Source organism: Copidosoma floridanum, unplaced genomic scaffold, assembly GCF_036245765.1.
Source record: "Copidosoma floridanum isolate Cflo_tuat_1 unplaced genomic scaffold, Cflo_Japanese_pri ptg000012l, whole genome shotgun sequence".
Lineage (NCBI taxonomy): Eukaryota > Metazoa > Arthropoda > Insecta > Hymenoptera > Encyrtidae > Copidosoma > Copidosoma floridanum.
Genome location: NW_028321889.1, coordinates 1118539 through 1134370, shown reverse-complemented (window position 1 = coordinate 1134370; position 15832 = coordinate 1118539). Strand labels below are relative to the sequence as shown.

Sequence of the window (15832 nt, the reverse complement as noted above, 5' to 3'; positions counted from 1 at the left end):
CCTCCCAGAAATGAGAGGCCTCCCATCCCTTTCCTTGTCCCTTTCCCAAGTGCTAAGTGCCCATAGTAGAGACCTTAATAAAGGAGCCGGACGTAGAGAGCACTATAATATAAAAAAAAAAAAAAAAAAAAAAAAAAAAAATAGATCTGAGTAAAATAATGTGAGCCCAATTTCAAGGGTGTGCCTCAAGAAAAATTTCATTTTAAAACACGGGATAAAAAAGGGATATTTTTATGGATTTCCAAATATACATACCACACAATCTTACATAGTAATAGAAAAGCTTAAAAAATAGTTAACAAGTAGTTTTTCGCAACTATAATGAAAATCGTCAAAATCGCGTCGGACTATGATCACAAAACGTGAAAAAAATATTTTATGGGGCCCAAAAAGAAATTTTATTAACTATACTAAGAACATTAGCATAAAAAAAAAAAAAAAATACTTTCCATACCTGGTGGTGTATGTCACCAGAGCAGGCATAAGGCCCAAAGGACTCCTTGTACTTACCCTGGTTAGATGAGCACAAACTACAATCTTCCTACTGAGGGTGCAAATAACAAACAAAATAATGCAGAATTACTGGAAAGTGTTAATTCAAATTAAGTCATTAAGTTGAATATTTGCTAGCGTATTTACGATTCACATTATTTACATTTACTTTAATCAATTCTTTACTTCTTGATGATAAAATATAGGAGTTGAAATTTTTAAAAACTTGACAAAACTTAAGCAATTCTAAATACTCTGTACATTAAGAGAAAAGGATACTTAAAAAAATACAACTTTTCCAATAAGACAACTTTATTTTCTATACATTCATTCGTATACATGTACATTAAGCATATAATTGAGCGTGAATTATTTACACTTTTTAATTAATGGATAACTTAAAAAAAGAGAACACACATATTATTTATCGAAAAATTTTTTTGTCCCAAGATTTATACTGATTAGATATGTTATTCCATGTATGGGAACGGGGGTTGTAAAGTCACTTTGATTGATTTAGAAATACCCGCATTTGGATTCCGATTATGCATAGACTTCCATAGCTTATTCCACAACTGAAAATCCTATAAAGAAAGTTTTGTACATTTTTTGCTGAAAAAAACAATGATCAAAGCGCATGCAATTTAAAACTTGAGTTACTGTGGTCTTGAAAATAGTTTGACTAAATCAATTAGTCATTGTGGTGTCTTTTCTGAACAAAACATTTTACAGTTACACCTTTGAAACCAGGCTTATTTTGATCGAAATTCCATTCACTATGAGGAAAAAATCATAAACATAAGTTGAAACTGCGTGAAAAAAGAAGGAAATCGCATGGTGTCTTTCATGTAAGTTTTATCATGCAAATAGTTAGGTAACAGAGCTTAACACCTGCAAAAGTTGCGGATCATCAATTTTAAAAGGACGTGCTTTTTGTACTTTTCGTACATTAGTTGTACGTACGGAATCTAAATTTTTTTTGCCATACGGAGGATGTACTGTCACTCTGATCGGCTTGGATAAACCCCCTCTAGAGTTTTGATTACCTTGCAGCCAAACGATTAATGGCTTGGTTTCATATTTGTTGTTTACGCTTGCAGTTGTGTAGTAAAGCCACCAAAACATGTAAGCTTTCGGACGCACTTCCACGAATCCCCAATCTTGCTCTCCGGGACCAAATCCACGTTTGCCTTTGATTAATATTTTATGAAGACAATCGGAAAATGTTACTCACTAGTTTTACAGTAACAATCGCGTTATTCTATGACTGATGGGTAAATACAATTTTTTTTATCAAATTTAACAGTCTTTTGATCAATTAATACACGTACAACTGTCGAGGTACGTCCAAGTCAAATAAAATACCATACTAACTTTAGCACGTAAATTCTTCTTTTTTTTTTTTTTTACTTTTTATAATTGTACATGACGTCAATACAGAATTGAAAAGAAAAAAACCATTGAATTATTGATTTAATTGTTTTCTCTAGATCATTTTTCAAAGTTATTTGATTCAAATAAAAATAAAAATCATTGGTAACTAGTAATAAGTCTTTATTTAAAGGGATGAGAAAAATTGTTTTACTGTACTTTGTTATTATATACAATCAAAAGAGTTACCAAACATTTAGAACATTAATCCAAATGTATATAATTGCATATTTTTGACAAATTTTTAAATAAGCATTTTATTAGCGCTCAAACATCCAAATATCAAACATCAGGACAATTACTGTCTATGTGTGACGTACCAAACATCTCTGACGTCAGATGGTTTCTTTTGATAACAGAATTTACTGATATTTCGAGGTCAAATTATCTGAGAGTTTTGGAAAATTGTGAAAAAAAAAAAAAAAATTGCACGTGCTGTATTATGGCTTATAAGTAAGAGATATCAAATAAAAAAAAAAATGTAGGGAAAAACGTAAATAAATATTGTTTCTGGAAACAATAATGCACCCATGGTTTCATAACAGATTTTTAAGCCAATTGAATGTTGTGAATGATGATGTTATTCGCAAATGCGAAACATAAGAATAAATTTATTTATTTAAATTTATTAAGTCTCGTAGTATACTTTTCATTGCAATATCATTATCGACTGGTATCTGAAACAAAATAACAATAGAATCAAAATTACACTACAGTGCGCCTATAATTATAAGGTATCTCGTATTTCTTTCTTTGCTTCAACCGTAACATTTGTCTGGTAAAACTCAAAATTAAAAATTATAACGATTTCTCAACGTAATTATTGCTGACTTTTAAATAACAAAAATTATAGAATTTTCTTGTCTTTGTAAATAAAATTTTTGGGTCCAAAACTCTGTACGGCACCCGTTCAAAAAAAAAAAAAAAATCATGGTACATTACTCTGGCAGTATGCAATACTCATAAAAAAAAAAAAAAAAAAAAAAAAAAATAGATAATCTCAATTTAGAATGAACCAAACTATTGATAAAAATTAAAAAAAACATTTCGTGGCTGCTCACCATGTGCCCCGATCTATTCACCCAGAATAGTTTGAAACGTTCGTAAGATTTACTGTATCCTTCTATAATGTTATTGATGACAAGGGAGATCCTGGGTGCATTAGCCCATTCCTTGGAGTACTTCCACTTCATTTTTTGTATCCACCGCAAGGTGCCTTGAAAAATTACCGTCCATCGTCACCACATATTTAAAAAAAAAAAAAAAAAACATCTTCTTTCCAAACAAAAGTAAAAAACAAACTCCTACCTGGCGTATTAATAATAAAATCCAACTGACCCGTACTCACGTACACTTTCAAGTTTGACTCGTTCAGTAGTTTTTCCACTTCAAAATTAACGGTTGAAAAATAATACTCAGTTGTGAATTCTTTGAATAATAACTTGGAGAGTAAAAATAAAATGAGATTAATTTTCGTTTACCTTGATTTATAACTGGTTTCATGTTGTCCTCCAGTAGAGCTAAAAACACGTATAAACTTTGAGTTCCCCATGGACTTGCAATGCCCAAGACTTTTCTGACTCCATTGTTCATGAATTCGTTAAATCCGTCGTAAGCTACGGACATTAATTTTTTTCTTTTTTATTTTCATTTTGATTAATTCAACAAAAATCCTTACAGGAATTCGACGATGCTTCTACTTTTTTCAGTACATTGTACCAATCCATATTGTTAGTTATGTTGACGACAAGTGTTTCGATTTCTTGGGTCAGTTTCACTACTTTTTTCCAATCACCAGCTTCACCGGCGGCTTCCAGTTTTTTTGATGCCTCGTTAACGATTTCGTAGCCGTTGTTGTCCACAAAACCCTTCGTTAAATGAAAAATAAAAACCATTTGATGCGCTATACTTGAGAAAACTATACGTATATACTCACCGTGTGCAGTAAGTATGATGCAAAAAATGCGTAGTTGTCGATAGCAGATATAGAAGAATCTATGAGACCGATTCCTTTGAAATTACTTTTTACACGTCCTTTGATTTGTTCCTTATAAAAAAAAATGTTGAATTCTCTTATAGATTGTAATTTTTTTTAAAACTTTAATTTCAAATGTGACTACCTTGTACCAAAGATTTGCAAATTCAACGCCCATTTTCCCACCGTAAGACTCCGCAAGTACGTAGGTAGGTGTTTTCTCAAATATTGTGACATTTTTGAAGAATCCTTTGATGCAATACACAAGATCAGTTGCTATTTCAGCGTTTGTCTTTACCAAAAGATCAAGAGACTCGACGTAACTGAAACCGGCACCCACAGGATTATCAATGAACAAAACGTTATAATCCTTCACCTGAAAGTAAAATAATAATAAAATGAGCGAAAATATGTAAATTGTTTGACACTCAATTTTTTGTATATCGATACATTTTAAGCACAAGGAGGGGACGACACTGATGGTAAAGTTATTTAATTATTTAGTGCATAATAATGTGTGTACGACTTCTAAAAATAACGTAAATAATATTAGAACTTTCACGGGAAAAATAATAAAACATGAAAATAAATTCGATGAACGATAAAAATGTTGGTACCCACCCATGTATGGTTACGAGGCTCCAGTTTAAGAGTTAAAGGGCCGATTTCTTCAAAGTTGCCGATTCCGCTGGATGCACCTCCAGGGCCTCCTTGCAGCCAAACGATTAATGGCTTGGTTTCATATTTGTTGTTTACGCTTGCAGTTGTGTAGTAAAGCCACCAAAACATGTAAGCTTTCGGACGCACTTCTACGAATCCCCAATCTTGCTCTCCGGGACCAAATCCACGTTTGCCTTTGATTAATATTTTATGAAGACAATCGGAAAACGTTACTCACTAGTTTTACAGTAACAATCGCGTTATTCTATGACTGATGGGTAAATACAATTTTTTTTAACAAATTTAACAGTCTTTTGATCAATTAATACACGTACAACTGTCGAGGTACGTCCAAGTCAAATAAAATACCATACTAACTTTAGCACGTAAATTCTTCTTTTTTTTTTTTTTTACTTTTTATAATTGTACATGACGTCAATACAGAATTGAAAAGAAAAAAACCATTGAATTATTGATTTAATTGTTTTCTCTAGATCATTTTTCAAAGTTATTTGATTCAAATAAAAATAAAAATCATTGGTAACAAGTAATAAGTCTTTATTTAATGGGATGAGAAAAATTGTTTTACTGTACTTTGTTATTATATACAATCAAAAGAGTTACCAAACATTTAGAACATTAATCCTAATGTATATAATTGCATATTTTTGACAAATTTTTAAATAAGCATTTTATTAGCGCTCTAACGTAAAACTTACCAAAAACAGAAGCAAAAAGTAAAGAAAAAAACAAAATTTGGACATATTTTGAAAGAACCATTATTTTCAACGCCTTGATGTACTGAAATGTAAAAATTTAATATCTGCAACGCACGAAAGACTTTTGGTCAATACTTGAAAATGACGCTGTACTGCAGCTAATGATAAATACTTTCTATTTATGACAGACATCCCCACCATCAAAGTCATTCAACAATAAAGAGTTGAACTTGTCGAATTGTTTTTGTGTCGAGATTTATGAAATACTTATGAAAATAATAGAGTATTAAATTTTGTTTAAATGTTAACACTATATCTTTTTTTATGAAAATTTTTAATTTGCATTATATTTAGAAGATTAAATGATAATTTTATACAACTGATATTTAATTATAACTTTAGTAAGCCCAAGCTATATCGCGTAATCGAATCAAATACCATAAATAAAAAAGCGATACTAGCTAATAAGATGAAAAAAAAAAATAAATATAAAAAAACATTGACGAATGTATTATTTTTTAAGAAATTTTAATTAAAAATTAACTAATTCAGGATTTTGTTTAAAAATTTCACTTTCTTAACGAATTCACATTTATTTTTGATTCATTTGACACTTTCACAAACATCTCGTACAAAACCACACGCTGTCATTTGCAAATGATATGCTACACACTCATTCGAAATTGTGAAAGTTATACTTGCACGAGTTGTGTGTACCAATTCACGTACACGTATATTAAATATTTTGTAATTCAATTAAATAATACATTCAATGAAATATGAACGAAAAAATTTTTTTTGTAGTTTTTATGAGGAAAATTTTTAAATTGCTTTTTGTCAGCATTCAAGTTTATGATTTATACATAAAAAAAAAAATGTATGAAAAATATGTAAAATGTTTTAATCATTTGTGACAGCTCATCCAAAAATAGGTGCTGTTAAAAAATACAACTATCGTAGTTGGCAAATCATGGATATGTGAGAAACCTCAGCAAATACGGCTTTTTCACAATGTACAATATTAAAGTTATATAAAAATACACTCATTTCTCCGGTATGATGTTTGATTTAGTAGCTGAAAAATAATACATCTTATTAAGTTTGAAATATATCAACGAATGTTTTGCAATGCAAAATTGCAAATTATGCAAAATACCTACTCATTCTAGCTAAGAATTCTAGTTTGAATTTCCTTATTTTCTACCATTAAAGTTAATTGTCTGATGGATGAAGTACTAAAATTACTTAAAATATTAAATCTTTTATGAGACGTTTTATTAGATGACGAATATTTCATAATAGGCGCACTTGCTCTATAGTTTTCCTGCGACTTTTACTTTTGTTATGATAGGTAAATCACTAAACTCTGGGTTATGAAAAACTAGAAAGTAACAATAATAAATAATAACACAATAAAATACACATTTTATATTGAATATTTAGTTACGTTCTAATTGGTATCCACTGACGTGCAGTTAAAAAATAATAATACTAAAAAATTTTTATTCCTTGTCGTTTACCATCACTTGTAAATATTTATACAATACTTTTGTTGAATAATTGTACTGAATTTCACTAGAGCTTTCATGGATTAATTTGAATTTTGATACGTATTGTGGTAAATTAAAAAAACACTTTCATCCAATTAAAGCGTAGTTTCTCAAAAGATTAGAAAATATGTTTAAAAAAGTAGGGTATTCAAATAATTTTCTCTTTTTAGACATTCCTTCGTCAATAATACGGAAAAAAAGGATTTATCCGACGCAAGTTGACAATGGTACCTGGATCGGTCAGTGGCCTCTAGTCCACAATGAAAACACTTGCTCGCTCGTAATTACGTACATATATATGTACGTGCACGGGTACGGATGTTGTTCGCATGGTAGTACGAGAGTTGGAAAGTTAGTGTATAGCCGTAACCTTAAACAAGTCTCATTTAGGTCAGACGGTCGCTGGTTGATACATTTTGTGGCAAACTGATAAGTAACCGCGACATGTGACTTTTTTTTTTTTTTTTTTTTTTTTGTCAATCGGTTCTTATGGTTTTGCAAAAAAACAAACCGAAACAAGCTTTTTCTTTCAGTACAAAGTTGCGTGTGATATTTAATAATACAAAAATTGTATCTAGATGAGCTTGGCGAATTTAGTCGTGTATGTACTTTTTATGGCCAATTAAAAATTTCTAACTGAATCAAATGTAATATTAACGGCAAGGTTTTATTTTTTTACTGATCTCGAATAAAGTGAAAGTAAGCCGACGGAAAAGTTTTAAATAGCAAAATAGTCATAAAAAAATAAGTAGTAATTTTTGTTAATCATCCGATAAACGTAATAATCTAATTAAAACTCAATAAAATTACAGTGTACTGTATAAAATAAAAGTTAATTTTCAAATTGACTCATTGTTTAGTTTAAAATTGAATTTGATTCCTAAAAGCAAGAAGTTTCGATCATTAGTTTAGACTATTTTTAACCAATAATTTAATTCTATTTTTACTTGAAATAAGATTGAACGAAGGATTAAATTTTATGTTTGATAATCGAAATGGAACATCAAATGAATAATCATATAGTTTTTGATTGAAAACTAAATTTGAAAATTTATTTTTCAGAACCCGGAACATGATTGAAAAGTATCGCAATTTCGTAAGCTGTACAACTTCCTTAAATAAAAGTAAAATCAAACGATCAATGCGCGGTCAAAAGTATAACACACTGGCAAAAGTTTTCACGATGGTAGCAGGTAAGTACACTATTTTTGCAAAAAAAAAAAAAAAAAAAAAAAAAAAAAGTGCAACAGCCACTCCCCCGAGATCCCACGCGACGATCCGGCCTCACCGTGGAGCTTTCTATCGAGGGTTTATGCATAATTGATGACATGTAGCTTGAGTACCGGTTCGCACTGTCTTGTCTACCCAATTTTACTCCGAGCCGGCGAGCGAGACGCGAAGGATCACGTCGGGTGGCTCGGGTTCTCTCTTCAGTCCGATCCGGTCGCTGCTTACACCCGCACGAGATGAGCTTCGAGGTTTTTATCTGTCTCCTCTGCTTCGCCTCGGCCGCGATGGCTCGGGGAACTTACTTCAACAGCACAGCGCACGGTATTTATTGACAAATTTTTTTTTTTTTTTTTTTATTTTGCGATTTTGCAAAAATACTTTTAACCGGTGTTTCGATTGAAAGATCTTTGGATTTTTGCAAAATAGTCATTTCATGCGTACAGTTTAAATATACTCTACATTTTTTTTTTTTTTTTTTTTTTTTTTGGCGATTTTAGTCCTTATGTATATTGATGAAAAATAAAATCTAAAAAAACGTAAATCTGATGTACTCCACAAGCACATAAGTAGTTCATGATTTACTTTAGCTTTGAAAGTCTACGGTCACAGCTACTACAACCCTATGACCGGGGAAGCCTTGGAAGGGCACATAGATGACGAGAGGTTGCCTTCGGGTACTCCAAAAATCGGTTTCAAGGGCCTGCCGTGTACTTGCGTCGATCAAAGTTGCGGTTGCTGTGCCGGACTGAACATAACGGCCATCGACTTTGACAGGCGCTACTGCGTCAATTTCACCCTCGATCCCATCCAATTCGAGATCGATATGCAAGTTCTGATGAACGAAAACGAAATTTATCAAACGTCTCTTTCAGGTAACCTTTTTAAATTATTTTTATTTAGTTTTTTTTTTTTTTTTTTTTTTTTTTACCAACTTATTTTCCTTTGCAACGATCTCGATCATGATTTTATTACGATTTTGACGACACAAGAGAAAAATACTTGTCTCAAAAGCACAATTTTTTAATAATTAATCAATGGATAAAGCGAATGGAATGAGTTTTAGCATGAAATTTCTATATACTATGGAATTTTGTCCAAAATTCCAAACTATTTATAAAAAATGTAAAAGAAGTACTGAACAATGCGCGAATATTCTACTTTGGCATTATGTTTTTCGTTTGTAACATTTATTAAAAAAAAAAAAAAAAATTGACTTAAAAAATGTTTCGTCCCGGTAAACAGCGCGCAATCCACCACCAGTATGCGTACCGCTGCCTTACGTGCCAGTACTGAACTTTTGCCTGAGGTTCTACGATCTGTCCTTGAACAACAGCAACCTGAACGCCTGTATGGATTTCGAGACGCGATTGGCCCAGTCGCCCCTCCTCGTCATGCACTTCAACTGCGTGCGGGTCGGTGGCAGCGGCATAGCTTGGGCCAAGCCGGGCGACTACCTGCTCAACAATAGCTCGACGCAACAGACCACGGATGGCTTCGATCATGTGGACTTTGACGCCGACGATGGGCCCACTGTGATTTCTTCCGATTTTACGACGTTGGCGCCCGAAGACGAGGACAAGATTGGCCAGCACCGTATACCTTGATCGGGTATCATTAATCCAAGCACGTTACATTGGTTCATTCGGAGGATTTTTTTTTTTTTTTTTCTTTTTTTTTTTTCGTTCTTATGATGTGCGACAAATAATTTTTAAATGACGCACTACTCAAATGTTCCTAAAAATCTAACAGCAAGTTTTATACGTACTTGCTTCTTTTCCCCGAAATTGATGATTGTTACAAAACTCGTCATCTTCATTTTTCGTTAAAAGACTTTTATGAATAAATCCTGAGAAAATGTCGATGTCGTGTCGCCAAATTTATACATTATTTCGCCAAATGAAAAGTAGTTTTGGCAATTATGCTATTACTCTGTGTATTATTAATTTCTTACAGTATTTAATGTATTATTTTTGAGAGATATTTATATTTTTTTATGCTATCTTACGTTTGTTATTAGTTGGCTGAAACATCTTTGATAATTTATTTTTTTTATTTTAGAAATTATACATATTTATTTATTTATTTATTTACATCCATACGAATAAGGAAAGTATTTATTTATTTTTTTATTTATATATACATTTTCATGATAAATATTGTATTTGCTAAATAAAACGCCGATTAAAAATCATATAGCATTTATAATTATTGAATATTTATATATTGTACTACCACGCTTATCACATAGTAAAGTTTAAAAAAACGACATGAATGGTGAGAGAAAAAAAAACTGTTGGGTTAATTTATTTTCAAAAAAAAGCATAAACATTGGTTATTAAAAAAAAATATTCAGGATGTGCATCTACCTTTATCTCAATCATATCTCAAGATGTCATATAACAATTTGAACTATCTAGAGTTTAAGATTTCAGTTTTTGTCTACTTATCACAAAAATCTTTCTTACCACCGTTTACTCTTTTTATTTTTGTTTATTAATTTTAGAAAAGTAATTTCATCACGGTTTTTAATTTAAAAAGTTGTCTTCACTTGTACTAAAAAAAGTATTTATCAAAAGTATTATTCAATAAAATTTATGAAATTCATATACTTAATGTATTAATAGCTATAAGTATTTTTGTTAAATTTAATTTTATTCAATCAACTATAAAAGCAATCGTGTTCATGAGTTGAAAAAAAAAAAATATTACCAAGTTGAATTTCATTAACGAATTCGAGCAAAAGATACTTATTCCTTATTCACAATAATGAAACTTTATTCCAGTACTATTTTGTCGTACTGGATTAAAACAAAAAAAAAAAACACATGATTTACCAGGTCCCTTTTTAGTCACAAATACTGATGAAAACCAATAACTGTAACGATCTTTTCCAACGACAAACTTACTTCCGCAAACCATGCGAATGATTTCCAAACAACCGATAACAATAGCCGGTTCAAGTGGCGTTTGCCGGCTGTGTCTAACAACTTACGGCGCAGAGAAAAAGAGAATACCTATACGTTGAAAAGACATGGGTGGAAAAAAAAAAAAAAAAACGTGTCCGAGATGCCGAATAAGTTGTATAGGTGTAAAACCAGAATTTCTCCGCGGCGAAACGAGGTCGGAGGAGGCACCGCATCCGCCACACGACCGAGCCTTCGCGGAAAGATGGGACAGTCAAGTGCCGATGATCGTCTCGGTCACTCGCGTGCTATACGCATACAAAAATATATATATATATATATATATATATATGGACCCGGTTGGTCATGGACTGCTGGATCTTCGTGCGCGGTGATAAGGACTTTTAACTGGATCTCGACTGGTGTAATCGAGGATTGGGCATTTCCTCCTTCCTCCCATCAGGTTACAGTATATCGTAAAGTAAGTGTACAAATCATTAGGGGATCTACAGTAGACAAAGAATCGTGTATTTTGGTCTTGGTGCGACAAGAAACCTAATTGATTTAAATGATAATTTTCAAGTTAACATTAGATATTTTGTGGAATTTATACAAACAATTTATCATTTCTTAAATACAAAATAATTTCAACGAAAAATAGTTTTTTCGCAGCTCCAGTATATTAATGACTCGATTTGTGTGTGTTATTCCGATGTTGTGACGATTTTAAATATCGCAGTTTATATTGTAACGGCAATTTGAACGATCATAGCCATGAACTAATAAAAAAATACTTGTTGCATGTATACTTTCTTTGAAAACTTAAGAGTACTTTGTTTAATTTATAGCACGAAAAAACCGAATGAAAAAAAAAAAAAAAAAAAAATTGACGAAAACCAGCATTATTTCTAATTTGGTTGAAGTACGATGTTAAATTTTTTGGACGAAAGTGCTGGTTCTTCGATATTATCATTATGACCAACCATAAAATTATACAGCTTTGTCAAACTCATCGCGTAAACTTTCCAACCACCTCATTAAAAAAACGGTATTTCGAAACACTAATACCGGTACGAGATACCTTGTTACGGCGCTGAAAAGTTTGACAAGCACATAAAATAGGTATACTAAAAACTTCAAACGAGGCATTCACTGTAATTATTTAGCAAGCAAACGGTTTATCTGCAAATACATGCGTTACCCCTATAATAAGTAAGTAACAACGTAAACAACTTCTGGTGCACCTCATGTCGTGCAATTTCTTTCGATTCGGTTTATTTTATATATCCGATATCACAAAATCTCTTGGATTACAAGCACGTGGACACGTAAAATAACAGCGTTTAACTAGTTGCTTTTTTTTTTTTTTTTTTTTTTTCTTCTTATCCGAGTTAGATACAACATATGAGTGTTTCTCATCGTTTTTGAATCTTAATCTCGACTTTCACGTTGTGCATTATGCTCCGACAACTCCGTAAAGAAATCAAGATACTCCGCCGTTCATATCGTCCAATTAAATGCGTAGCTTTGCATTTGTTTATCTGAAACATGTCATCCGAAGAAAACTATCATAATGACGAGTTTTAAATGCTATGAAATCGAAAACACAGAATAGGTCGAATAAATTGTAGTAAAATTTAGTTAAAAATGTTTGTTTCGACAAGTATTGCACAATTAATAAATTGTACACTTCAATTGTATTTAAACGCACCAATCAATTTTAATTTAAAAAATTGTATGCTTTGTAAAATACCTTCCAGTTAAAAAGTTTTGCCGTACAAAGTGCTCAATCACACGTGTATAATCGCGTACGAATAATACACAATTGATTCCTTGTTAAAAAAAAAAAAAAAAAAAAAAAAAAATTACAGTTGCACCGCAGATTCCTCCAATTCAATCTATCAACGTGCAGCTCGAAAAAAAAAAAAAAAAAAAAAAACCTACACACTACCATCTAATGCTCACAAATAATAACACAATCAACCAATCGATCCAGCGATGATGCCGAGAAAACTGAGCCCGATAAATCTGGTGAGCCTCCTGAGTTTGGTCATGGCATTGTTGGTCACATCCAGGGCTTGGGAGTTGATCAAGAGGGCAAAAAAACCCGTGGCATTCAAGCCGGCCTATCAAAACGTAATGGCCATGCGGGACCTGTCTCAGCTGAGGGAACTGCCAAAGGTGATCCGGCAAGCGCATCTCGGACCACCAACCAACGTCACCAGTGTCTCGGCAACGAGGCAGGGCCGGTGTAACTGCGGCGGTGGGGTATGCTCGTGCTGTTCCCGCGTCTTGCTCAGCTTATTGCAACAAAAGGCCTGCGTTAATGTCACCTACGATCCCGACGAGTTTGCCTTCACCGCCAAAGTTATGATCAACGACCGGCTACTCTACACAAGGACGGTGTCTGGTATAGTTTTTTCCTTTTTCGCGCTCCCTACACCCACGAATGTATAATAAAATTGTTTTTTCGTGGTTGTTTAATTTATGAAATACCGATATGGCGTGTGCTTATTTTTTTAGGTAAAAATCCAAGACCCGTTTGCGTGCCCGTGCCGAGGATACCTGCGATTACCGCCTGCATACGCTTCTACAACATATACTTTCAAGGGAGAAATGTTCACGCCTGCGTTAATATGGAAGGAAAATTTCGAGATACCATTCTGTTTAAGGTAACTGTTTAAATGTTATGCACCGGCTGTCGGAAAACGCTCATTTTGCATAAATGTGTCTATACATCGTCGCCCAAGCAATTTAAAAAAAAAAAAACTACCAGAGTCACTGTAAATTACGGATGATAACAGAATACGTTTTTAATCCACGAAAATTTCATTCGCAAGGCATACGTTTATTTAACGTTTTAAGTAATGTATTGGAGGCTAAATTTTTTTTTTCATCATCAAATACTTATCGAATTATGAGTAAGCTGTGGGTCATTTTTTTCCAACATACATCATAACTTTTTATACGAATTGTACCCCAGATATAAAATATTTAATAATCAACTTTCAGCTTGGCATTGTATTAATTTTCTTATAAACTAAGTGTAAAAATTACGATAACAATAATTGTATACTAGCTAGTCCAAAAATCCAAAACAAAAAGAGTCTCTCTATAAATACACCACAGCAAGTGTACAGCTTTGTAAGTTAAGTATTTGAAATTCATAAGAAATTTGGTTTCTTTTATATGCATAAAACAAGGGATTGTATCACATGGGCTTTCAAAATATTCTAATTTTATTTCACTTGACCGGTTGCTTCCACTACTTAAATAAGGCAGAATATCATTTCTTATTGGCGTGAGAATCACTGTGCTATTTTGTACTCCAAAATAAGAAAAATTTTTCAAATTAATGAATAAATTTGGTCGAGAATGAATATTAAAAATGAAGTGAATTACCTTACAAACTACGAAATACGTAAAATATCACGGATCTGCAGTTTTGCGAAATAATCCTGATATTATTTAATTTTATCAAGTTACTCCTAGCATAATTATATGAATAATTACAGTTTTCATAAAAATTTCCTGAAATTGCAAAAAATCTCAAAAAATCATCTCGCAAACAGGTCGGTATGGATTGTCTGAGGCTGGGATCAAATGGGGTGGCTCTGGTGAAGCCGGAGGACGGGGGTGGACTCGGCCACATAGAAATCCTTCCCGAGGATCCTGACGGAGGAGCTGGTGACGAAGACGACTACGACTACGATTATGAAGACGACGATGAAGACGACTACTGATCGTCAAAGCTTGACCTACTTTTTTGTCTATTTTATCGTTTTTATTTAACTTTAAATGACTTATTAAGGTAGAATTACTTGCATTTATTACTTTTACTTATTATATATTTATTTTTTTTTACATATAAAGCTCCTTATACGTCTTCTTAGTCGTTTAACTTGTTCATTTAAGGTGTAAATACCTTCCAATACCACCGACGAATTTTGTTTTTGATTTGTTAATTTTAATTATCATTACTCATACTTATGAGAAAGTGTATGATTCATGTATAAGATTTTTATTTTTTTATATCTCACAAACAGAGATCATTGGTAGAGTCTTAAAAATCAATTTAAACCGTTGATGGACAAAAAAAAAGTGCGGGTGATTATTTAATGTACGAAAATTTTGGTTATAATGTTATTTTTTGATTATTGTCACCCATAGAATTTGTAAGACAAAGGCACAGATGTAGTCAGATTTATTGAAGTAAGCAATAATTTTTTTACAAAACATCGAATTTAACTTTAATGTATAACTTAGCACTAGAGTGTAAAAACGGTTAGTGTAGGATAAAACCCATTGAACTAAAAACTACGTGCACTTCAATAAGCAATGTCAAGGTTTATCAAGTATAATAAAATAGTAATAAATTTTTAAATTAATAAAATCGTAACGAATGTCAATGAATGTATTTTGATAGTTTTTTTAATATGTTGTTACTACCATATTACTTTATTAAATATTTTTTGGGACGAAATTTTTTCAGTTCAAATAAGCAAGGCATCACCGATACAACGAAAACCTCATCCGACAAATATGAACCACAAGTACCTACAAGTTTTAAAAGTACACTTGTAGTAACGAATTTATTTATAATCCAAGGCTATAAGCAAAATGGTTCTTTCTCTTCTAGTCTTAAAACTTAAATTCTATTTTGTTGTGCTTCACTTCCATGAATTAATAACAAATCCCTCTGCCATAAAACCTTACATGCACAGCTTAATTATTCACAAAAAAATGATTATTATAAATAGAAAAAAGTCTTGAGTGGGCTTATTTTGTCATGAAAATTTTATTATATCATATTCAACGGAAAGCAAAAGGATATCATTGAAACTGCAATCATACGTAATTTAATTATCAAAA

General features: G+C 32.1%; 2 protein-coding genes across 2 annotated transcripts in view; both read right to left on the bottom strand.

The window, feature by feature from the left end:
* Positions 1–2250, bottom strand: part of LOC149375068 (retinoid-inducible serine carboxypeptidase-like) — a 28407-nt gene extending 26157 nt beyond the window's left edge. The window contains exons 1-2 of the mRNA XM_089590447.1: positions 2244–2250; positions 1533–1682 (exon numbers count right to left, since the gene is read on the bottom strand). Of these exons, the coding sequence (XP_089446573.1) occupies positions 1533–1682; positions 2244–2250 (157 nt within the window). The remainder of the gene's footprint in view (positions 1–1532; positions 1683–2243) is intronic.
* A 284-nt stretch (positions 2251–2534) lies between these two features.
* On the bottom strand, positions 2535–14455 carry LOC149375067 (retinoid-inducible serine carboxypeptidase-like). The gene is made up of 11 exons (XM_089590446.1): positions 14447–14455; positions 14154–14193; positions 13499–13525; positions 4520–4752; positions 4044–4274; positions 3860–3970; positions 3602–3791; positions 3405–3539; positions 3232–3309; positions 2985–3139; positions 2535–2600 (listed from the first exon to the last, which is right to left on the bottom strand). Exons 1-11 carry the CDS (start codon positions 14453–14455, stop codon positions 2535–2537), a joined length of 1275 nt encoding a protein of 424 aa, XP_089446572.1.
* Between the last annotated feature and the right edge of the window lie 1377 nt (positions 14456–15832).

Bases quoted from the DNA above. Each gene is read 5' to 3' on its own strand.
- LOC149375067 (XM_089590446.1), bottom strand. The intron at 4,275-4,519 runs GTGGGTACCAAC...TTTTACTTTCAG, and splicing joins AGCCTCGTAACCATACATGG to GTGAAGGATTATAACGTTTT. The intron at 3,971-4,043 runs GTAGTCACATTT...TTTTTTTATAAG, and splicing joins TTGCAAATCTTTGGTACAAG to GAACAAATCAAAGGACGTGT.